General features: G+C 40.8%; 1 protein-coding gene and 1 non-coding gene across 2 annotated transcripts in view; one reads left to right on the top strand and one right to left on the bottom strand.

The window, feature by feature from the left end:
- LOC109039155 (Spaetzle domain-containing protein 3) overlaps window positions 1–25,339 on the bottom strand; it is a 41,953-nt gene extending 16,614 nt beyond the window's left edge. Inside the window, exons 1-2 of the mRNA XM_019054530.2 lie at window positions 25,131–25,339; window positions 18,116–20,145 (exon numbers count right to left, since the gene is read on the bottom strand). Of these exons, the coding sequence (XP_018910075.2) occupies window positions 18,116–18,592 (477 nt within the window). The 5' untranslated portion in view covers window positions 18,593–20,145; window positions 25,131–25,339. The remainder of the gene's footprint in view (window positions 1–18,115; window positions 20,146–25,130) is intronic.
- TRNAD-GUC (transfer RNA aspartic acid (anticodon GUC)) lies at window positions 24,331–24,402 on the top strand. The gene has a single exon. It is a non-coding gene; the product is annotated as a tRNA-Asp (tRNA).
- Window positions 25,340–26,229: the final 890 nt, after the last annotated feature.

Here is a 26,229-nt window from a genome sequence, read left to right as displayed (position 1 = left end):
CATGCCAATTGCTACACTGGAAAAAAAACACATTGGATCTAGAATCCAGACTCTTAAAAACATCGACAAGAAAAAATACTCTTGATTCAATCAGATTTAAGCTTAAATCAAGAACCAAGCCTCTTAATTTGAGCGGATTTCCTTTTGATTTAAGCTTAAATCTGATTAAATCAAGAGTCATTTTTCTTGTCAATGTTTTCAAGAGTCTGGACTCTAGATCCAATGTGTTTTTTTTCCAGTGTATCTTATAAAGGAAAAAATTGCGTGATGAAATTTGGCAAAACCCGATGTTATTTGCTGTTTTTCCCTGATCCCGGTACCCGAAACCATCTGATGGTGAATACTCGTCTTGACTCTGGACTAGAACTGTATGAATCGACAGAGAGCTGTCTGGCAAAAACGTTAAGTGCTTCAGACAAATAGGTGCCGTTCATGAATGACTTCAAGGACCTATCAAAGAGAAAAGGGTTTTTCAGAAGCCTGACATGTGCCAAAAATTACATTAGAGGAGTCTGACAGGTTCCTGACAGGGGGCAGGGCAGGAACGTTAAAAAACTAAATTAATTGCCTAACGTCATCAATACATGGACGGAGCAACTCCAAGCACTTCGATTGCACGAAACAAATCTTATTACACTTATGGCCGCTCATTGCTCGGAGGTCGAAGTTTATACCAATTTATGAAAATGAGAACCGAGAAAGTAAAAACATCTTCGCTGCATGAGTCGAAAACCGCGCAACATGCAGATGAGATTCTCCCAAACTGGTAACAATAAAATATTCCCCTTTTACTTCCCCCTTACCCCCTTAGGGTGTGTTAAAAAATCGATGCATATCTATCGAAGCAAGCTTCCCCACATAGAATCGATAACGGGAAATTGAAAATTTTGGATCATGTCATGTTGTGAGACGTATAACTTGATTTTCTTCCGATGTATTTGTAAGCGCTGATGAGTTCGAAGAAAATATCGGAAAATTCCATAACATCAAGGTTTTTTGCAATCACTAAGTTTCGATTTACTTGTTTCTTTTTGGCTTTCTGACAATTATGGCCAAAAATGAACATAACATTGTTAAAAGTTACCAATTTGGACAATATTGGGGAAAAGCACGGTACGGTAAGTACGGTACATTCACATATTTTTTTGATGTTTCAAACGATGATGTGTTGGAGGAGCGCTGTGTGTAATAATTATCAGAGACTTAAACGCAGGGATACAAAAATAAACCATCTCGATTCCACATAACAACATGCACAAAAATAAGCACGGTGAAAAGCATTCACAAATTATTTATGTTTCAAACGATGATGTATTGGAAGAGGCTTTGTAATGATTATCAGAGACTTAAACGCAGGGTTACAAAAATAAACCATCTCGATTTCCCATAACGACATGCATAAAGATCAGCACATAGATTAACATTCACAAATGTTTGATGTTTTAAATGATGATATATTGGATGTATGGATGATTTTTCCACGCTCAGGGCTGTCAAATAAATCGATGGTCAAAATGCGAAACCGCGTATCTCCATTTGCGACGCTGCAGACTTTCCGTCATACTTCACGGTTTCCTTGCAGCTAGTCAACGTAATTCATCGAAAAATTCCTTGATTTTTCTTCTCCATCGGCAGAATATTCTGTAAAAATTTCAAGTTATAAAGTTGGCTTGTTCCTCCTCGAAAAAATAAAATAGAGGCAGACATTTTGAAAAAAAACGCGATGGAGATACGTGGTTTCGCACTTTGGACATAGACATAAGAATTATACAGGTCACCTCTCACTGTATGAAAAACCCCAAAGGTCTATGATGCGTAATTGCATTAAATGGACGAAACCGAATGGACCGTGTTAAGCAGACCAAACCGCATCAGATGTGTTGCCAAACTTAAGTGGACCATTCAATTTTTTACGTGAAAACGGTAGTGCAGAATCCTACGAAAATTTTAAGGAATTCGCTTTGTACTATGCAGAGAATCCACCGAAATTTGCACAAAAATCCGCAAAACCGTTTTCATATAAAAAATTAAGTAGCTTCATTAAAGTTGGCAATAGCTGATGTGGCTTGGTTCCTTTCTGCTTAACGCGGTCCAAATAATGCCAAATTTCGCGGATCGTCATTGATATAGATCAGGGTGGCATGAAACGTAAGAAAAAAATGAAAAATTGGAAATTTTAGTGAAATATTTCATAAAATTTCACGAGGCTGAGAAATATTTCATATCTTTCAGGGGCCAGAGTACGCAACCCGCACTCAAACATACAAAAAAAGAAGAGAGTCACAATTTTTACATTTCGCGAAATCTGAAAAGGAACCTGTACTTTTTAATATAATTCATACATTTCTGAACTTTCATGAAATATTTCACGTGAAATTTCAATATTTTAATTTTCATGAAATTTTGCCATCGTGATAGTGATGCGCGGTTTTTGCATAGTGCGGAGGTTCTAAAGCGATTGCATTTGAATAGGAATAGACGGCATTCCGGCGGATGCGATGCGTGTCATCGAATTCAGTGTTACTGGGTTAACCAGTGCCATTTTAGGAGACATCTGGCCCCGGCCTTGCCGAAACATACCCATCTGTATTGACGCGTCTTTCCGCGGCCCGCCCGCACCCGACACTTTCGATCTCGTCACCGTGTTTATTAGCTGTCAGGTACGATCGTAATATTTTCACTCTATTACCCTAATAATCCTTTGATTTAGGTGTAATAAAATGGTGTGACTGAGTGACTGGAACGGACTGAGATCATTTGAACGCGCTTGAAAAATGGTTTATCTCTTTTTTTAAATCTAAATTTAAATTTTAAGAAAATTGTATTTGATTTATGGATTTTTTTGTTTTAACTGTTGGAATTTTAATATGGGCAATAGCGATGGCCAAAAGGTGAAACCACGTTTCTCGATTTGCGACGTTGCAGACTTCCTGTCAAACTTCATGGTTTCCTTGAATAACTATACACCACGCGTAATTCGCATCAAACAATAGATCGTTTTCGATACATCAAACGGGTGAGATTGCATCGATATCGATTGGTTCAAAACATAAACATGGCCTAAAAAGTCAATTGAGTTTGAGTAATCTGACGGAACGGGTTTTTTGTGATTGATTTTAGATTCGTCATGAGTACTAATCGGCCAAAAGTAGTGATATTGCTACGAAATTTCTCATATTTAGCTTTCCTGACAAATATCCGAACATTTTCGTTTGAGGTTATGTTCTATTGTTTTGAACCAAACGATACATCGAACCACTATCGGAAACGATCCATACTTCCTCAATTTTTCTTCTTCTCCGTAAAAATTTCAAATTATAAAGTTGCACGGAAAAAATGGATTCCCAATCAAAGTGTTAAAAAATATGTCCGACATATTTCAAAATGTGCATTTTACAATTGCGGGAAGCAAAATTAGCATTTCTTTATTGTAAAAACTACATTGGAACATGTTAGACACTCTTTCTAGGTACAAAATTGTTGAATCAGCAATTTAATTTTTTCCGTGTGGCGTGTTTCTCCTCGAAAAAATAAAATAGAAGCGGACATTTTGAAACACTGCATTGGAGATACGTGGTTCCAAACTGTAGCCATTGATAAGTATCTTAAGAATGAATTTCCCAGCAAGCGGTTTTTCGCTATTTCTGCTAAGTTTTTGTGTGAAATAATCTTGCCACATTATTGCGTTTAAATTAATGCCCTATAGTGAGTGTCAGTATGCTAAAAACTCGCACACATTCTTCTCGAACCGAGAGTTTTTTTTCTTCTTTTTCAATTGCTAGTCTCAGAATTAATTGGTAAAATGTACCACTATAATAAGCAATTATTGTGGTATAGATACAGTTCGTGGCTGTTTTATTCACATACAAAGAAGCTGTCTTCTTTGAGCCCTTTTTTTCTTAATTCAAATCGGAGTGGTTAATTTGATGAACGAAAAAATCCAAAGAGGAAATTGATGGTGATCAAATGTCAGGAATTCTGAAGCAGTGGAGTTCATGAATATTTATTTTAGCCTGATTTTTTCTGCTAACTATCCAAGGAGGGGAACGGGATTTGAAAGGCCGATTTTTCTTCGCGGATGTGAAAGTGATTGCATCGCATGACGTTTTTGCATCGAACAAAGACTGCACCGCACACATTGACCTTGAAGCGGAGGTCGATCTTAGATTTAGGAGACATTCATTGCATCAAGTAAGCAACATACAAAAGTAGAACAAGAAAAACTATGTTTTTTTTTCAAAGCCTAATTCAGAATTTTTTAAAAACTTTTAAAATAATACCCTTCATATCTACTTTTCATCTTCATGTGTAAATTAAGTTGCTTCACCCTCCACAATTGTCTCGTTTGTCTCGTCACATTGTCCAACAGCTCCTAGAGAGGCCGCCACTCAAATATGAGATTATTATAGTGATGATATAAAAATCGACAGATGAAAATAACTTAAATCCAACGAAAATCCGTCTGCGAATTACGGTTATGCTCATTTCCATCCACGTAAAGCTTTCCAACCGGTTTGAATATTAGTTTGGATCGGTTTAAACCTTAAAAATATCACATATCTGTACAGCATCGCGTACATCCATGTCATGTACTTTGTCATGATGGATAATCTCTGTCTATTTATAATGTGCAACAGAGATGCTCCTTCCCACGTGAGCGAAAATGCGACGCACCAACCTCTAGGGAACGTTCAAGAACTCTGCCATGTTACAAAAAAACGCCGTAAACGCCTTCAGACAACTGCAAAATTTGCTTTGAAAATATACGACATTTCTAAAAATATTTTTAAAATATTTTTCCTTGCAATTTTTCAGAGGATTCATACGCACTCTAGTGTAGTGTATTCGCCATTTTCAAAGGAGATTTTTTCGATTCATTTCAAAAACCAATGTTTTATCAAAGAAAAACTGGTGACATTCGAAATGTTCATAGGACGTTTTCCCTTAACGTTACAGTCTCCTATTTACCGAGAAACATTGCATTCAATCCGGAAAGGTCGGAAAGTTCAGGATTCTGGAATGACTCTCAGGGGCTGGAAAGGATTGCTCTCTGAAGGCGTAATCTGACTTTTGGTGATTTTATAGTTAAAGCGGCATTCTCAACAGTAAAGAATGATTCCGGAAGACCAGGATTATTTCATCATGTTTTTGCATGATTTAAATTGCATATGCACGTCAAAGTGCAAATTTAATAGCTCATAATTTTTGAACAAGTTCCATTTAAAACGATTGCGTGAACTTTACGAGTTAGCTGTTATAATTTGAAGGTGCGTAAGATGTTGAAGGAGAAAAATATATGATGTCAAGGACAAAATACTGCAGGGTATGCAAATGTTGAGGTAGGTCCGTACCTACCTTTTATCAATCTTGCAGTTTTTCCCTTTGCCATCGTTTGTCTTTTGTCCTCCCCCTCTCTTCCAACTTCAAATCGTTTTAATCCCATAGCAAGGATCTACTTCCAAAGTTATTATGTTGAGTCATATGCGTAGCTGGGCAAATTTCCTGGGGATAGCGGTTGCCACACTCCCAATTTTCAGGGTGAGTTTGAGTCTTTCAAGACCAATGAGGGTTTTGGGGGGTTTCCAAAAACTGATGAAAAACTGACCTCTTTAGGTAGCATTTTGAGGGTACTTTGAGCTTCCGCGCAAAATGTAAAGCCGAGCGCTTACTGAAAGCCTAAATCAACTCTATATAATAATTCTCGAAAAACATTTTAAACTTTTTCCTTAATCGCGCTAAATTTATTGAAGCAAAGATGTGTTCCGGGTTTGGGGCTAATTTCTATTGCATTAATTTTCTGAGAGGGGAGGGAGGAGGGGTGAAAGCAGGTACTCCGTCCGTGACCCCTTGAAAGTTACCCAAATGTGTTGAGTTTTGCTTAAGTCCGTAAAATTTGCCTATTTTAATCATGTTATATTTTAGACCTTCGTAAATAAAAAAAAACCATAATGGAACCTCCAAAAGGAAAGGAGCCGTTACGTAACGACTAAAATTACAGCCTTAAGTTTGTGTAGTAATCGTAGCTCAATTGCTTGAGGTGGTTCTTCAGCACTTAGGAGATGAATTTGACCAGTGGTGTGGCTTGCTTTGCGATTTATCGATTGATCGGTCATTTAAACCTATGGAAAAGTATCGATACACAGGGTGTTCGCAACGAACACCTTAATAATCAACTATTTACCAAAGCTTCAGATGGGGAAATATCGATAATTGATCGTTCACACCACGCCACTTAATTTGACAGTCGGTTAATCAGTCGATAATTTCTAGATTTTAGGACATTTCTTCAAAATCTACGACATCAAGCTGTAATCTGCCGGATGTTTGTACACAAAATTTAACCAAGAAAATTTTTTTTGTACAAATATCTGATACACTACAGCTTGAAGTCGAAGATTTTGAGGAAATGTCCTGGGTGACGTCCAGGAATTATCAATAAATTGATCGATCGGCTATCGTTTCGTTCTCCAAATGCTGCCGATTCACCTTAAAAATGCAGCTCGGCATAAGTTTGAATTTACCTTTGATCAGATCGCATTTTGCAAGGAGAAAAACCAAAGGGCAATGGGACTTTGAAAAAGGAAACTTTCGAGGAGCAATAAACAACTATACCGAGAGGCGCTAATAGATTTCGTGGAAGTGGCGGCCGCGCCATCATGCCGCCGATCGAGGCGATCTGAATCTGTTGTTGTGATTATGCGACACTATAATACGGCGATGCTTATTAAACACTAATGTATTCCACCGAAGACGCTTAACAAGTCTGCAAACTCACAAATCAGCCGGAGAACGCATAAATCTAAAACCAGAAACCGACGCGACTGCGGCACTGCCGACAGACGCGGCCGGCTTCCCCTGACTTCAGCATTCAGCGCATCCAGCACCCGCTTGGGAAGGCACACCTTCCGCTGATAATCGAAATGGACCGCGTCACAGTGGACCGAGTCAATCGGAGAGGTTGGACGAAACTTGGAAACTTTAAACGCTTTTAACTCCATTCATTTAAATTTTTGAGATTCTAAAAGTGGTTCCATTGCTTTCCTCGTAAAATTTTCGTCTAATTAGCACCGTTTGAAACTTAAAATGCGATGAAATAAGTATAAATATTTGCACATTTTTGTTGATATTACCTTTCTCCAGATCATTTGTCATCAGATTTTAGGCGATAGCTATTTCAATATTACGTACACATCATCTCAGGCCACTTGGATGTTGGTAAACACTAAGTCACATTGTATATATTAAAATTTACTAAAATCTTACAATGTGACTTTGAGTGTTTGCCAAATCAAGTGGCCTGATGATGATGTGCACGTAACATCGAAATAGCCATCGCCTAAAATATGATAACAAGTGTCGGGAGAAAGGTAATATCAACAAACAAAATGCAGTCCGATAAAAGAAGTTCTACTATAAATTTGCATTTTTAGTCACAAATTTCATGTCCGACCTCTCGAATTGACTCGACCCACTGTGCGCGATTTACCTCGTTAACCCCCTCAAGAAAAGCTAGGGGGGCTTTGAAACCATAAAATTCGAATTCCTTAGGGTCGACTATCAGGGGCACCATCCTTTTCCGTGAATATACGTCAATTTCTCGATCACAGAGAAATAACGGAGGGGTACTGCCCCCTTCTTTGGGGTATTATTTTTGGGCCGAGGGTGGAACGATTTTGGATTTTTAGGGGTCAATCCAATGAGCAATTTGTAGTACTTTTCGGGTTTAATGCAATTTAATCGATTCGGTTGGGAAACCCGACTTTCAGGATCTTGACCCCCCTTCAACTCCCCCCTCCCCACAAGAGTGTTTCGAGACCTTGGGGTCGATACCCTATTCAGCCCCGCGGTCCCTGACTTCGTGCGACCTAGAGCAACCGAGAAAAAAGCCCGGCACAGGTGGTTCAAGACACCCTGAACATATCGCCGCTCCTCTGACGTAAGGGCGTATCTTAATTTTCACTTGAGACTTGTTTTAAATATCAATTTATGCTTTTTGAGGCTCATGCGGAAATCGAGATACGCCCTTACGTCAGAGGAGTGACGATATATTGTCTCTGCTTTCAAAGAATACCCAACTCGCGATCATTACTTCTCGCGAGCTTTGGTCATGAATGAACATGTAACAATTGTAACAGTGTCCACGCGGGGCACGCGTGGAGCCTGGGTGGCCGGGAAAAGCCCAGCCCCCGACTTCCGCGCGACTCCAGATCGCTTATCAAAACCCCTCGTCAAAAACCACACAACACCCACCGCAAACCACCCGTGGATACGCGGTTCCCGCCGCTCGCGGCAGTGCTACCGTCGAGAAATGACGGGAGCGGGGGGCAGAGCTCAAGGTCTCAATCTAGAGCACTCTCGCGGAAGACCGCAAATCGCGGATCGCGCCCACCGTCTCAAGGTGGCGAATAGATCAACATCGACAGGAATAAGTGGAGTTCGGAGTGGTCCTCGGATAGTATACGAATGTGTGTCGATTGTGGGTCATGTTGAGAGTGGCTTGCTGCTGTCTTGCGTAGGACGACGACGGATCGACAGCCGTTGGTCGCGCTGGCCCGGCGACACGGACACGAAGTGCTGAAAGCTCCCGCGCCGCCGACTTGGTGACTGGTGACTGGTGAGTGATGGATGATCAAGGATCCGAGCTGCACCCGCACCCGCGCTCGTGCCGACAGGTACACTCACCGCTCGGCGCTCACCCATCACCGTTGCCGTTTCTGCTGAGCGCAGCAGAGACATAGACTGAAAAAATGAAAAAAAACTCCGGCCGTGGAAGCCGTACTTACGGGCTACATACACATAGCGTCCGTGTTCCGGGCTCTAGAGGCCGAAAGTTCTGGGCGCAGTACCCGAGCAATCGAAGCTACGGCTCCAGCACCCGGAACTTTCGGCCTCTGAGCCCGGAACGTACAGAAGCGAATTTTATTTAGAGGTTCGGTACTACTTTTGTGCTCGAACCTCCGAGCTGCCATTCTGTTTGAGTTCGGAACTTCCGACTCGGTGACTAACGAATCGCAACGTTGGTGCGTGATTTTGGTACCACATCGCGAGGTGGTTTTGAAAAAAGGTTCGACCTATCGGAAACCAACGGATCTGATTGGTCGAATCCGGTAACAGCGGTGTCCCACTGGTGTTGGCGATTGATAAAACAACCGGACAGGACTTCCAAAGAGGTTCGGAACTTAGAAGAAAATTCGCTTTATGTCTATATAGCCAGTAACTTTTTATTCAGTGTACGAAGAGGCTGAACTATTCTGAAGGAATATTACTTTGCCGTGCCAAGGAAAAACACCATATGAATACCTTTAGGTGTTGTGATAAAATACGACTTTATCGAGAAAGTTGTAAATATATGCGTTTACCAATTTTTCAGATAATTTTGCTCGCGATTCATCCCAAAATATCTGAAAATTTCACGAAAAATATGTATAACTTTCCTCCTAAATAAATGTTTTTAAAAGGGTAAATTTGTCAATATTTGAATGTTTATACGGCGTTTTTCCTTAGCGCGGCAGTATGAGGCTCTTCTCAGCGTGCACACTGGGGCTCTCAAACTGGAGAATTCCCCAGCCGATTTTGCACTGAATTCTTTGAAAATCTCAAGATCTGATGATTTATTCTGATTACATCGGTTACCTTCAAAGATCGCAGGGGCCAAAATTTGCTGGTCCTTCCACCGTACTTAAATATACTTATGACGAGTCTCTACTGCACTGGAGTCCAGCTTAGCGCTTCTGATTGTCCGGTGCGGTGGTGCGGTTTGGACTCGCCGATCCATGATGTAACTTTATGTGAAAAAGCCGACAGAATTTGGCCCCAAGGCGACGATCTTTGGAAGGCAACAGTCAATAATTATTTGACATCGATGAGCCTTTTTGAGGTCTCCGTTTGTGCGTGGAGTCTTCTTCACTAGGTCTCCACTGGGTCCTCCTAGTGGTCATACCCTCCTTATAAAAGCACTTAAGAAGAAGGGAATGAGCTTTTCCGGTCGAATATTTTAAACCTTTTTTTGATAAAAGTCGGCTTTTGCAAACTTCACGAGCTGAACACCGCACAGCAAGGAGTCGAAGACAGATTGTTCGTTGTTTTTTTCGGTCAGTGATTAAAGCGCGAGTCACGCTAAGGATAGCGCTTTTTTCACGATTACGATTTTTTTAAAGCGTCCAAGTTACGGTATCGGTAGGAATGATGACTGCTGACTAACAGGCTGGTTCGCAGACTGACTCAAAGAATTTATTTTTTTCACAAGAATACGATCGTGCGATTTCCGTCTAAAAATTTTCTGATAAATATATTTGCGTGTATAATCAAAGGCAATATCGGTGAAAGTTCCAATTACAGAGACGCTCAATAGTTTTCTGGTGAAAATAAAATTTGCGAATAGAAATTTTACCACGCTGAAATGTAGTTACGTTCTTCCATTTTTGGAAGACAGCTTACAACAGACGAATAAATCAACGATCAATCTTCGATTTGGTGGGCATTTCTCAACAATGCATCTCTTCGCTTACGCTCAGGTTGGCGGTTGGGTTTCCAGCAATAATCCGTTATTTTAGGGCTTATGCTTTCCCATAGTCTTGAATAAGTTGCATGAAAGCTGGTGAATGCGATGCATACAATTATAAGAAAGGGGTCAGCGGAAATCATACTTTAAATTATTCTGATAGGAAAACTGTGCACGCATTCTAAAACTTTACGACTCGCTTTGGCCAAAAATGGTAGGAATCGGCTCGGAGAAAACTGCTATGCGTCCTAATCGCACAGTAGCGAGGTTTTTATCGGTTTGCTATTGATTTTTGTCTTAGGTTCGTATGGATTATACCTATATTAGATAGATGAACGGATTATATTCAGAATTGTCGATACCGGCATTTATTCTCATTTATACTGTGCTTTACCATGGAATGATTTTCTCCAAATGCTGAAATATTTGTTGTTCCAAGAGAAGTATGACGTATGTATATCAAAAAAAAGAAAGGAGATTTTTGTGAAAAAAACAACGGCTAAACATGAATGTAGGTTGAGAAAGGGCCAATTGGTAAGTTTATTTCGGTTTTTTGGAAATAGAAGTTTGAATTTACTGACTTTAATGGGAACTATGTAAGTAGATATATTTTAAGGATTAGCCCCCATTGAGGACTTAGCCCCCATGAACTTCGGAGTCAATGAGGATTAGCCCCCGTGAATTTCATAGAACCTTTTTAATATATCTACTACACTAATTTATTGTTTACTTAAATTAGTGTAGTAGATATATTAAAAAGGTTCTATGAAATTCACGGGGGCTAATCCTCATTGACTCCGAAGTTCATGGGGGCTAAAGTAAAAACTCATGGGGGCTAATCCTTAAAATATATCTACTTATGTAAACATTAATTTGTCACTTTTGAGTTCATTTTAAACATCTTTGACACACTGAACGCGTTTTGCTCGAAAATTTGACGAGGGAATGCGTATCCAAGTGCTTCAAGTGTTACTTAGCCTTAAGGTCCATTCGATATTTTCAAGAAAAATTATTGTTTGATTTCACGGAATTTCATGTAATTGTTTGAATTTTGCGAAAAATTTGAGATATTCCTCGGCAAGCATGAGTCAAGAACAGAGTCTGTTTCGTTCAGTCGATTCCAAATCGCAACTTGAAGGCTGAAATGTAACAACGGCGACGCCCGATAGCTTCACTGAATTAGCAAGGTGGAAAAACCGAGGCGCCTTCAACTTTACTTGTATGCAACACTGACATCACTCGAGCACTAATAGTTGTATCACGGCGTTTGCCTCAATACCTACTGCTTCTTTCATCGATCGCGTGATGTTCCAGACAAAAGATGCTGCTAGTGTTAAGTCACAGATAAGCGATATAGATCGATTTATTCTCACTTGTGGCGATGAAGGAGGTTTGAGTAACTATTTTTCTTTTTGATCAATTCGATACAACAGAGAATCCCTCAGGTGACTAGACTTCACCACTAATAGCGTCTATAGACGCTGATTCGTTCTAATTATTCCAGCCTGACCATAATAGATGGCATGGGTTGAACGGTTTTTTGACCTCCTATAAAAAGAATCCCACATGATCTTGATAATAATAGAGTTTTTAATGTGATCACATAGTATTTTTCATTATCAATAAGAGCAGGATTTTTTAAGATATTTTGACAACAGTGCATTAGCATTAATCACATGAGTGTGAAATGAGAGTATGAAAAAGTAAGAGGCGGATTGGCAAATCAGGAAAAGGGTGGAAGGACACGATAGCAACTGATTCCAATAACTTTGCTTCATCTTGATAGTATCGGAGACTATTGGATATTGAATCATGAAGACAATGCTTGGTTTATATTAACTGAAAACAATTTCTTGGAGCCCCCTCGGATACGTTCCAAATGCGTTGGATCGCATCCAAATTTTTGATACTTAAGTTATAAGTAATTTAAAATGGATTCAGAGCTTAATTTTTTGTTTGGTGTGATACTGTAAGGTTTTTTTTTTTTTTTTTTTAATGACATACATGATACTGCATCGTACGCCAAAAATTGACTCGTCGATTCTTTATTTACTTATTGGTTTAAACCCTAGTTTTGAATTGCACTGTCGGACAAAAAACTGAAAGTGATTTTTTAATAAAAAAAAAAGAAAAAAAGAAAAGAAAAAAAAATGTGATTGCCACGTTTGCGAATCCAGCAGTTTGGCAACACCGGATTTCCTCCATTTAAACCTATGGAAATATATCGATTCTTGGAGGGGCCAGGTCTTCCGACAAGAATCGATTATTTAGCATAGGTTTAAAAGGAGGAAATCCGGTGTTGCCAAATTGCCGGATCCGCCTCTGGGATACATACCATGTGCAAAATAAAATCTCAGGTCAATGATACTTCAGGTCGAGGAAGTTTTTCAAATTAAAAAAAAAAAAAAAATCTGGCCTCAAGGCTCGAAGCTCGCGTGTGCGACACATTCACCGATTGCTCACCAGAACATTAATGCAAATCAACCGATTCCAACTGAGTGAACAAGCTTAACTTTTACGTCAATCGATGAGTGATCGATGCGCCTGATCGACGCGTATTTTCATTATCGCTTAATTTCATCAAAGGCCGTCGCATTTATTTTTCGGCTAACGCAGTTTGACGTCGTGCACGGTTTACGGAAGTTTTTCGCATACGGAAAAAATCATCCGACCGTGAGATCTTACGTTCGCGGGAAACCAGGGGTTTTCCTTTCCAGGGTCCTCGATGTAAGCTAAGTTGAATTTTGGGCAAATTTGTCGAACTCAAATGTTTCCAGGATAGCATTATTTGGACGTATGTCTATCAAACGGAACTATATGCATCATGACGTGAGCCCTGTTATGCACATATTCTTATGGGTCTCAGGGCTCATGTCTTAATGCGCATAGTTCCGTTTGAAAGGAAATACGTTCATTTAGACCTCCTACTTGATTGCTTGACGCACTACCGAAAAAGCCGCAATCGGATACCGAAACATACGCCGTACAATACGGCTAAGCCAAGGAAAAACGCCAGATACACATTCGAGAGTTGCCGAATTTCCCCGGATAAATGTTTATTTTTGAGGAAAATTATGAGTATTTTCTCTTACAATTTTCAGATAATTTAGATCTGATTGCGAATAAAATTCTCTGAAAAATTGGAAGAAAAGTATTCAGATTTCCCTTAAAATTTGTATTTAATGAGAGGAAATTCGGCAACATCTGAAGCCTCATACGGCTATCTTTCTTTCCACGGCAGAGTAGTAATTCAATAGTTATTTGAGACATTTTGTTCGAAGAGGATAAATATCAAATAATATGGAGGGTCCTCTGTCCGTCCAGCGGTTTCGCCCTTAACGGGCACTCTGAGTCCATAATCGAGATCAAAATCCGAAGAAGATGGCACGTGGCAGGGTCATCATGTGTAGAAAACAGTTTTCAGGTTGATAAATCCTGGAAATCGGCCCGGAAGATCTCCAGAAGGAAAAAAGTTTGAAAATAAGAATAGATTAACAGACTGAGCAACATTTTTTCGGGCAACTGCTTGCAAAATGATTCTCTTCTTGTGGCCGCACCAACACGCATAATATCTCTTTTCAGACGGTTCAGTTTTTCGTTTTTTTAAATTTTTGTTTCAAAAGGCTACTATTTCTCCTCTGCGTTCCCTCTCTTTATCCTTTCTTGTCACTTTCTCGCTCTACCCCTCTCCCTTCCCTCCCTATTTTTTTACTCAAGAGGGGGGGGGGGGGTACCATTCCTCTTGAATCTACAGTTAATTCATTATTCTTTTTCCATCTTCATTCACTCCAAAGTACTCCACGTGCACCACATTAAGGTGTGCCCACTTTGAGGGCGTGTTGAAACGAGGACATTAACTGATGTGACGCGTTTGTTGCACAGTGGCGAGGCGCGAATGATAGATTATCGATATTTCCCCATTTGAAGCTGTGGTAAAGAATCGATTATTAAGGTGCTCGTTGCGATCACCCTGTTTATCGATCCTTTTCCATAGGTTTAAATGGCAGATCAATCGCGATATATCGCAGAGCAATAGCCTTGTTGCCTTTGGTGTATCGAACTGCAGTATTAAAGTGGCCAACAAAACCGACGTGGCGCATGCTAGGGACTCAAAACTGCAATTTTAAAATTACCATTTAAACTGCCATGGACAGGACACGTTGACTTGCTGATGTAGTCAAGGATCGATTTTAATTATCACCGCGCGTTAAGTTTATAGATTTGAGAAGAGGGAAGGTCCGGGTGATTGAATGGTAGGTAGCTCAATTTTAGGGCTCCTTATTAACATGAATGCACGCTGATTCCTCTGTGGGGTCTGCCTATCTTCAAATTTATTTGGCGGGAAATTACTCTGTCGGCGAATGGTGGAGATGTTGCATGTGTGAGGGATTTGCGATTTGACCATTGATTCTTATGTGAAAGTTCGCAAAAAACACGATGGTGCCACTGGTTTCTTCTGAAATCATCTCCCAAGCTCAAAAAAAGCTCTCAAAGTGAGGCCAAAATGGAGGGGATATCCCACCCTACCCTGAGAGTCCACCTCTACATCAAAACAAACTCTCATGCAAAGATGGGGAGCAAATACATTTGCAGTGATGCCGTGTTTTCAGTTTTGGAGTCCCCAAATAAAGTGGCAGCCCTGTCAATGTATTTGCTCCTCTATCTTTGCATGGAGAGTTTGTTTTGATGTAGAGGTGGACTCTCAGGGTAGGGTGGGATATCCCCTCCATTTTGGCCTCACTTTGAGAGCTCTTTTTGAGCTTGGGAGATGATTTCAAAGAAAACCAGTGGCACCATCGTGTTTCTCTCGAACTTTTACACAAGAATCAACAGTCAAATCGCAAATTCCGCACACATGCAACATCTCCATTGTCCAGTGACATTAGTCCGGTAAATACGGTGTGATCAGAAATGGTATTACACTCATTATTGGACTTCATTTTGCAAAAGGAAACCACTATTTATGGCTCATCCATAAAAGCACCTATTTGCACGGGGATCATGGCACGTATGTTATTTTTTAAATGAGCCAGAAATAGCAGTTCCTTGTCGCAAAATGTGTTCCATTTATCACGCGAAACACGGAAGAAGTGTCTCGAATCCTCTGAAGAGAAAAAGCAGCGACTATTGGGGGGGGGGGGGGGGGTTGAAAAATCCCATTTTTTTCATTTGACTTTAACCTCGGTTTCTCTTAAGTTCTATCAACTTCAATAACCATTTCCATCTCCTCCATTGGAAAGTTTCAACGGATCAGATGGACTGGATATATCGATAAATTGAACGATTCTCTCAGTTATGTCACTTGGTTAAAAAAATGTCGGCAACTTAACCGGGTGACATTATAACGTATCGTATTAACAATCGAAGGCTGCTTCCCGAACTGTGTGTTAATGTGTCCGACGAGAACAACTCCGTGCACATTTCAATTGCAAAAGATTTTCGCGCTGCTCTGTACACAGGGAATAATCGCAAAAACTCAAAATGATATGAAGCGAAATAAAAAAGGTTAAGTGAAACTGGAGCCTTCATGATCATTGATCATACTGACGCGGTGCTCTAAAGTTGTACGCTGGTACTCACAATACTAGAATAACAGTTCAGTGGCGCACTGTACCAATATCGAGAGTTATTCCAACAATTTTCCTTTTCTTTAATTTTCTCAGTATTATAACGGTTATTCTTCACAAACCATCGTGGAAATTGATCGTGACTTTAAGAAGCCTACGGAGCGTACAATTTAAAAAAAATGCATATGGTGGTAAGACTTATACTGCCGTGCTAAGGTAGAACGCCGTATGAGTCTTCAAACGTTGCCAAATTTCCTTTGAAAAAGTGCGGATTTGCGGGAAAAATGGAAATATTTCTCTTCTGAATATTTACAACATTTTGTTCGCAATTTGAACTAAAAAGTATGAAAATCTCTAAGGAAAATATCGATATCATTCTTTAAAAATAAATAATTTCCAAGAGGAAATTTGGCAACATTCGAATGTTCATACGGCGTTTTACCTCAGCACACCAGTATAAACGATAGTATGTTGGAAAGGAAAAGTCGATTAATAAGAGACACAAATGATTTCGGAATTCGTCAGGAAAATCAATTGGCGTCTTTCATGTAAAAATAGGGATAGAAAGTTATTTCGATGCAAAAATCTATTAAGTACAATAGCAAAATAATAAAGACTATACATTTTACAGTAAGAAACCACAACGTCTGACTCATCCATCAGAGCACCTTTCCGTATAGGCTAACTAATGGCACATATTTTGCTCCCAAGATGAGCTAAAAATAGTGTCTGCTCATTGCAAAATGTAGTCCGTTCATGAGTCGAGCGATACTTTTTCTTAAAAATGCGCGAGGAAAAGTTAATTTTGGCTTTGTCGACGCGACGATATTTCACGACAGCGATCTTTTCTTTACTCATACCGTCGCTCCCAACATAAGGGCGTATCTCAATTTCCACGTGAGCCCTATCCTCCGTAAAACTTAATGCTTTCTGGGGCTCGTGAAGAACTAGAGATACGTCCTTACGTCAGTGGAGTGGCGATATTGTGGAGACAGGGCTGACAGGTCATTAAAAGTGATGAAGGGGAGAAAGAAGACCAACGAAAGTCTCAATTTCGCTGATGGATATTAGAACGCGACCGATTACATCATGACTGTTCTCGGAACATTTACTTTGGCTACCTGACTAATGTCAAGTGTGGCCCCACGATTCAATCGCCCAATAATTATCGGTAACTTCAGAGGCAGCCGCGATGAGCACGCAAGAAATTCGGCTACCTCGAGAACATCACGATCTTTTCAATTTCCACTGCTACAGTTTTAATTTGACACCGGGATGCCGGCAATTTATTGACACTTGTCTCCTAAAGTGCGTATTTTTGCATACATATATTTTAAGTTGAATTTTTTCCACGCGTTTAAAATATGCCTCGGTTTTTTGGAATTTTTTAAAAGGCTCTTTTGGAATTTTTACAGAGATTCTTTTGGAATTTTTATTACAGGGCGTAAAATTTTTTTCATCCGGCTCTGCTTTAAACTAATCGACCTTGAAAATTTTGACGGGCAAGTGTGCTGTCGACGCTTATTTGTACTAAGATCACTGAAGTCGTACGATTCTCACAATCAGGAACATTAGATAACCATACTTAAAACGATCAAAGGTTTTATTATATATTAAGCACAAAAGCACGTAGAAGATAGCAATTACGGGTGTCTTAAATGAAAAATACCCTTTTTATGTGGTATTTTATAGTGAAAGTTAAAAAGTCGATTTTTAATCATCCAAACATAATTTTTTTTAGTCTTCAATGGTCGGTGGCAATTTGAAGAAGAACTGAAGCTATGTCTAATAACATTTCAAAATCGTGTTGTGATGTTTTTTTCTTGTAGAATAGCTTAAATTAATAAGATCCAGCAATTTGGCAACACTGGATTTTCTCCGTTCAAACCTATGCTAAATAATCTATTCTTGTCCGAGCACCTGGCCCCTTCAAGAATCGCTACATTTCCATAGGTTTAACCGGACAAATGACAATGTTGCCAATTCGCTGGATCCGCCGATGTGAGTGAATTTAGGAACACTGATATGAAGGAGGAAAGCTACTTACAGGGATCTGTATGAGAGTTCCGTTGGTGTTGTAGACATCATAGGCGTACCTAGGGACGACGGGCGTGGAGTTGCCACGGAGGGCGATGGGTCCACCAGGGCCGGGTCCTACCCCGTTACCGAGGTCACCCTCACCGAAGTCGTCGTCGTAGTCGATGACAGCGTGGACCGAAGTCTTGGACCCGCCGCCGGGTGAGATCTGCTTGTAGAATCCGGTCGGGATGGCCGCCTTGGCCCGCTGGAACGTGCTCGACCGGTTCGAGCCACCGGGCCCGGGCCCCGGAACATCCCGGCTCGGCGTCCGGAACTGGGGGATCTGCGGAGGCACCGGCAGTGGAGTAGGCCTCGGGGGCGCCTGCTGGAAACCGTTGTCGTAGGCCGCTGGGGGCGGTGTGAACGGCAGAGGCTGACTCACCCCGTAGTCGATCGGAGCGTTCTGGTACGCGCTCCCGGCCAGACTGTAATTCAGGAACGCCATCGTGCGATTGTGTTAGTTTTGAGAGCTCTTTGTGGTTTTTTCGTGCAGATGCCTCAATGCAAAACCTTCATTTCCGTGCTTTGATTCGGGCTCGGGTTGGTTAGGCAACCAAAATATCCGCCGGGCAAAACTTGTGGTATCACGTGAAAATGAAGGCGCTCTCGATGGAGGCCTCGGATCACTGAAGATGAGGGTCTGGGTCGACTAGGCAACCAAAATATCCGCCGGGCAAAGCTTGTAGTAATACGTGAAAATGAAGGCGCTCTCGATGAGGCCTAGGATCACTTAAAATGAGGATCTGGGTTGACTAGGCAACCAAATATCCGCTGGGCAAAGCGTGCAGTATCACGTGAAAATAAAGGCGCTCTCGATGGATGCCTAGGATCGCTTAAAATGAGGTTTGGGTCGACCAGGCAAGTAAAGGAACTGAAGGACAATGTGTGCAGTATCACGTGCAAACGAAGGCGCGGTATTATTCTGAGCGCTTAGTTTGATATTTTTATTTTCATGCCCTCGGTTGCTTTCGGGTCAGGTAGGCAATTAAACTAATTCCGGGGCAAAACAAGCAGTATCACGTGAAAATGAAGGCGATTAACTGTCGGAAAAAATGAACGATAAGACTCCCGAGATTGATTTCTGAGGATTCCTCACAACGAAATTTTCATTTTAGTGTTCTGGGTTGGGGGCAACTAGTTACGGGCCGCGCAAACACATGGTTACCATTGGATTAGCACATGAACACAGTCGCGTTTCGTTAGGCGCACAACAGATACACTTCTACTTGAGGTGTGCGTTACAGGTTTCACTATTATTCATGGAGCAGATTGAAAGTGAAATAAGCGAAAAAACCGGCGAATGAACACGAAGTCGGCAGGTCGGACCAACTCTGGTTACACATAACTCGCGGTGAAGCCCAGCAAAAATTTGACGTATTTTAAGGGAATAAATTAATCCTTATCGGTTTGAATAAAATAGAGAAACAATGTCAAGGCGTTTTTGAAATGTCTGGCTGTAATTACATAACGAGAAAAATATACCGGGTTGCTTGCGGCTGAACACGGTGCTTCTTTCGTAGAAGACTTCTCGCACGAAGAACAGTAGAGCTGCGAACTAGAATCACCAAAATGAGCGAGAGTAAATGTGGTGGTCTACTGAGAACAATTCCGCGATTCTGAAATGGAACCGTTTATATGCAAGAATTTGAGATTGAATAGGAATTTAATAGCGTTACGCCACCACACTGATCGGATAGGTTAACGAACTAGGACGAAATAGATACACTCCAACGCGACAGGCACCCGTCACATTGCACACTGACCATTGTTTGACCTTTTTGAAAGCTATGAGGAAATGGTCCAAAAGTTGAAAGACAGCGGTATTTGCGAACGACCTCAAATATATTACACGAATAAACTCTAAAATTTTTATTGTTTATTGCAGACACAAGCACTATGGAGTTCCTTTCAGCCCTCGAGTTGATTCCGGCAGCATGTTTGAAGAGAAGATGGATGAGCCCTCTTCGAAATGAATGCACAACTACAGCTCAACCCTCGCTGAAAATAAAAAAAGACAAAGATTAAAGTCATACATATAATAATAGCGCGTCACAATGGATACGTCGGAGGCAAATAGTCAAATCAGGCATTTTATCAAATGCCTGCGGATATTCAAATTTTCAATGTTTACGAGGGTTTTTATGTTTTTACGAATACCCCTCTCATTTTCAATATTTTGAGACTAAAAATCCGTCAAAGTACAAACTGTCTTTTTATTTTCCGTTCAAAAATTCTCCTCATATTTCTTCAACCGCTCAAATGATGAAAACTTTATTTTACGAAATGCTGCCTTTTGAGAATTTGCATTCAAGGACTAGAAAAAACGTATTTATAATCGTATGGAACAAGTTTTCAAAGGAAATTCATTTCCACGTGATCAGAGAATTATTTTGTCTACGGTCAGCAAAATAATCAGAATTTCAGTCTAAGCAAGAATATTTAACTATTTGTCTAGGCATTTAGCAAAATACCCGACTTGACTGTTTGCCTTCGACGGATACACTAATGCTAAAATTTGAAAAGCACGAGATTCAATTTGCGACTTTGCAGATGCCCCGTCACAATTTATTTTCTCCAAGGGAAACCAGGAAAAATAGTTTTTTTTGGTAGAGGGGGGGGGGGGGTGTTTCACTTTTTCTTCTCTAGCCTTCAGGATTTTTGGGTATCCAAATTGCAATCAAAATGCAATTTCAAATGCATCCGTTCGTGAAAAGAAGAGGAAGAAAAAAAAAGAAAAAAAGAAAAAAAACATGTTTCAATTTTGAGTATTAATAGTCGTGCATTTTCCACAAATATACATGTAATCCGGGCACTTGTAAATTGTGCAAATATGCGTGTGCACTTTCAAAAAATGTGCGAGCTGTTATGCGCTGGAGCATCGTCATCATCTTAAAGCGGCCTACTTTTTGCCCGCTTCAGTTGAGCGCTGGGTATGAGTATGCGACTAAAGTTGTCATTCATCGCCTTGGAGGCCTTCGATTGTCTGATTTGACAAGCTGTCAAATCGCTAATGGCCTTTGAATCTGAAATTATCATGGCAGATTGGTATCGTAGTTTCATCACGGTTGGAACTGGCATAGCCAAAAATCCGATATTTTCAACTTTTTCTTCAATAAACCCTCGAGGACAAAGCAAGTTATCGTGTTCGAGCGATAAAAGTGACCCGCGAAGTGTTTTCTCGCAAAGAAAAACATTTTAAATACTATTTTACAGTGAGATTAGTTTCAATGCACGAGAGAATGTGATTACCCTGTCTTTTGAAGTGTGCCGTCATATTAAAAAATACTTATCGCCATTTATGTTTTCATCTCGCTCCTCTTATACAAAACATGTGTTCGCATTTTCTTTCATATGAGTTCTCCTTTTTTGGAGATTTTACAGTCTAATATAAGACTTTGTCATCATCATACGAATAAAATAATTTTTCAAGCATCAATATTCCCTTAAGTCATCTAAGATACTTCATCGAATATATTTAACAAGTGTCAAATCCTTGACAATAGCACTGAAAAAAATCCTGATATGCAAATCGTAGAAATCCAAATTCAGATTTTTTCAAAGGAAAAACATTTTCATGGAATGTTAAACTAAATTATTTTACTATTAGATTTGTTTCGGCGAAACAAATCGTGATTGCCCTGGTGTCTTTTGAGTGTACCGTCACATTACAAAAATACTTATCACCGTTTATGTTTTTATTACTCATCTTTTGTTTAGTGGCGTGACGTGCTTTGCGATACATCGATTGACCCGGCGTTTAGACGTATTGAAAATGATCGATAAACAGGGTGTCCGCAACGAACACCTCAACAGCGATACTTTATCACAGCTCTAATGGGGAAATATCGATTATCGATCATTAACGCCTCGCCGCCAGAGGCCACCAGCGTAAGTTCTCCTTCTCTGGAGATTTCGCAGTCTATTTATACTCCGCCAACTTATGAATATAACAAGTTTTAATGCTCTCAATATTGCAGTGAGTCATTTTACGACATGATCAGCGAATACCTTCTGATTTAAGATAATGACATTGAAGAAAGTTCGAAAACGCAAGTGACAGAACTTAAAATTAATATTCAACGTAGCAGTGGGATTACTTTTCAAATTCTTTTTCGTGCATATTTTGAAAGCTTTAGACGGGTTGCCTTTGCATAAATCGTGCCCACCCTTTTTCTCAGAAAACCGTTAAAGCCAAGGTACAAACAAGCCTTAGCCGGCTCATTCAATTCCCGGTGCCTGTTTTCGTAACAGCTCTTCGAGAAGATGCGCACCCCCTCCCCCCTGTTTTAAAAACAAAAACAAAACAAAAATAATAAAGGCAAAATAAACAGGATTTATATTATTGCGCTTATCTTGAAAATTTAAGATGTCTGCAAGAGCTGGGGTACATTTTGCAATGAGGCACTGCACTGTTAAAAATCCCGGCGCGAAATTCACGCTTACTCAGTTGCTATTTCGACCATTGTTTCTTTCATTTTTTCAAAGAACAGCGAAAAAATTTTAAAGACAGATTTTGATGACAATCTTCTTGAAAAAATAAAATATAAGTAACGTCGGAATCCACGACACGTGCTCTGGTAGCATATCATCCGACGCAATTTTTTTTTCCTACCCGTTCGTTAAAGTCTCCGCGTACGCGAATCGCGTTTGGACACAGAAAACCAGTGGCGTGGCGTGCTTTGCGATAAACCGATTGATCTGCCATTTAAACCTATGAAAAAGGATCGATAAACGGAGTATTCGCAACGTACACCTTAATCATCGATTCTTTACCATAGCGTCAAAGGGGGAATATCGATAATCAATCGATCATTCACGCCCAGCCACTGTGTGCCTCATTTTCATAACCCCTGATACCATACGGCTGCAGCATGCTAACTACCCCGTTATGATACAACTACTGAGGTGTTTTAGTAACAATCATGTAGCTACACCCTTCCGACTATTGGCTCTTTATTTCTTCATTTCCATAAAAATGCAGTTATTTTGATAAAATACGGATATCCTATCAAGGTTCACGACCCTTTTTCACTCTTTGTAAATCCCATGTCATCAGGGCTACCGATCCGATTACCCACTGGATTTTTTCTCCCTCACCGATTACCCACCGGTTCCAATTTTACTCACACTTTACCGACCGACTCGAGTTTTACCCACCAGCTTCAACTTTACCCACCGTTTACCCACCGTTTACCCACCGTTTACCCACCGTTTACCCACTGTTCACCCACCGTTTGTTGCCAAATTGGACGTATTTCTACCAAACAGACCTATGTGGAGGTGAGAAATATGGGGTGTGCTCGTCAGTTCTCTGGCCGTAAAAGTGAATGAGAATAATGAAGCGCCAGTGACGTCAGCGGCAACGACCGAGGGTGGACTCGGGAGCGCGGCGGCGGGGACATCGTCGTCGGGACGCTTTAACTCATGAGCCCTGTCCACAAGGCTCTCTTGCCATGCCCGCGGCTCATGAGTTCCGCATTCAGTTGGCACACAGGTCTGTTTGATAGAATGTAAAATCTCGCTTTTCCAATTCTTCAAAAGGAATCACGCCCACTTTTACATTGCTTCTTATGCAGCTTCCACGAGCACACCCCATATTTCTCACCTCCACATAGGTCTGTTTGGTAGAAATACGTCCAATTTGAATTTTCTTAAGGTTATTTCTTTGGATTTTAGTGACGAAGAAAATACCCATAGATTACCCACCGTTACCCGGATTACCCACGAATTACCCATTACCCACTGGAGTTTAAAATACCCACGAAATGGGTAATTACCCACGAATCGGCAGCCCTGCACGTCATGGCTTACTATGCTATATTTCCTGAGGAACACTACTGACCAAAACCACTATGCGGGCACATAATCTATGTGTGCCTCCTCTAATAATGGTCTATTTTTGAAAAAATCTGAATTTCAGATTTTTTATCAGATTCTGAAAAAAAATCACTTTCAAATTTCACAGTGGACTGCGAAGACTATCACATTTGAAAGTAACAGATTACTTTCTCCGTAGGATCGGGGTGGAAAAGAACTCCCCCCCCCCCCCCCCTCCGGGCGGCTTCCTCCTGAATTTCTTTACTTCCCGGGGTAGCCATTTCATTTAAATATAATTATAATACTTTTAATTTTGACCCGTGCCATTCCCACAGAAAGTTTAAATCCGACAAGAACTGACAGCTGTCCTCGGTAGTATAGTGGTCAGTATCCCCGCCTGTCACGCGGGAGACCGGGGTTCGATTCCCCGCCGGGGAGGATATTTTATTCAAACCCGTCGAAGTATTGCGTCGGCAATTTCCTGGGCACTCCTCGAGATGTAATAACGTGCTGAAATTTTTGGGAACCTATCGTGAAAGAAAAAATGAAATGTCCTCGTGATCTACCGTGAGTTCAAACAGAATTTCTTTTCAGATCAATTCACGGAGAGCAAACCATCATAGAGATGGTGTACAGTGTAAGCCAGTTGGGTGAACCAAAAAAAAACGTGAATTGAATTGGGTGATCGTGCCTAATATTTTCAAAATTAGGACAACGCGGCATTGTATTACGCGCTAGAGAATGTTGTATTACTACGCTATCAATCAAAGCACTACGGCTTTTACCGAAAACGTCATTTTTTTTTCTTTTTCCACTCTTCATCTCACAGATTCCCAGAACAAGAGGAACAAGAGGAGCTAACAAAATTTTGTCCTTGCAAAATGTCCATTTGCAAAGTGAACTTTTATTCTAGAGCTATTAATATGTCCATAAGAGAACATTTCATTGGTTTCTTTTTCTTTTTTGCGCAAAAATCGAGAAAAAATGTGGACAAGAATTACGTAATCATTACCAATCAAAAAATTGATATTTTCAGTAAATTTTGCAACCTCGGAATTGTGTTGCGTTCTTCCGACTGGGAAAAGACGAGCTATTAAAGAACTACTCAATTTCATACGAGACACAGCATGAAAACATGAACATTAATGAAAGCATGTAATACCAACTTCGAAAAACGTCACGTCTGGTATCCAAAAAAGCTCGAAACAAACTGAAACCAACACGGTATTAAAGAGAACGACTTAAGTAGAAACTGGACGAAAAACTAAGGGATGCTGGATTTACTCGCGCGTGGGTTGAGACTCCTCGCGACGCGACATGGTGACGATAGGAGCTCAACGTTGCAACTGCTGAAGCGCGGCATGAGCTCCCTGTCGCCGGTCGCGGTGGCCAGTGGCGTTGATCGGGGGATCCATAAACAACTGATGACGTCAGAAGGGAGGGAGAGACGGAGACGCGTCATCCTGGTCTGGGTGTTGTCTCTTTCCAATCTCTCAGCGCATTTAATGACTTTTCAACCTTGCCACGAGGTGACTGAAAATCCACCAACGATTTTTAGAGATCCTCAATATTTTTTCTTTTCTCTTTTTCAGGAGCCTTTTTTGTGGAGTAAACCCTTTGCTTTGAATTCATGCACAGCCCTGGTTTGACAAACTCAGATCGGAGGACCTCTATCAGATGTCAGGTGGGAATGAAATGGAAATCGGAAACATCAGAGGAAAGAAAAAGAAGAAGAAAAGTGAAAAGAGGTGAAGGAAGAAGAATAAAAAATAACTAGAAAAACAAGTGGAGGTGGAGAAGGAGGAAAAGAACCGGGAGAAAAAGAGGGGAGAACGAGGAGGAGAAGGGGGAAGATACTATATAAGGAGAAGAAGGAGGGAGATACTATAAGGAGGAGAAGGAGGAAGATACTATATAAGGAGAAGAAGGAAGAGAAAGAAGAGGAGGAGGAGGAGGAGGAGGAGGAAGAGGAGTAAGAGGAGGAGGAAGAGGAGTAAGAGGAGGAGAGGGAAGCGGAGGAGAAGGAAGCGAAGGAGAAGGAAGCGGAGGAGAAGGAAGCGGAGGAGAAGGAAGCGGAGGAGAAGAAAGCGGAGGAGAAAGAAGAAGAGGAGGAGGAAAAGGAGGAAAAGGAGGAAAAGGAGGAAAAGGAAGAAAAGGAGGAAAAGGAGGAAAAGGAGGAAAAGGAAGAAAAGGAGGAAAAGAAGGAAAAGGAGGAAAAGGAGGAAAAGGAGGAAAAGGGGGAGGAGGAGAAGGAGGAGGAGGTGG

Source organism: Bemisia tabaci, chromosome 6 (genome assembly GCF_918797505.1).
Source record: "Bemisia tabaci chromosome 6, PGI_BMITA_v3".
Lineage (NCBI taxonomy): Eukaryota > Metazoa > Arthropoda > Insecta > Hemiptera > Aleyrodidae > Bemisia > Bemisia tabaci.
This window is presented reverse-complemented; position numbering and strand designations above follow the sequence as displayed.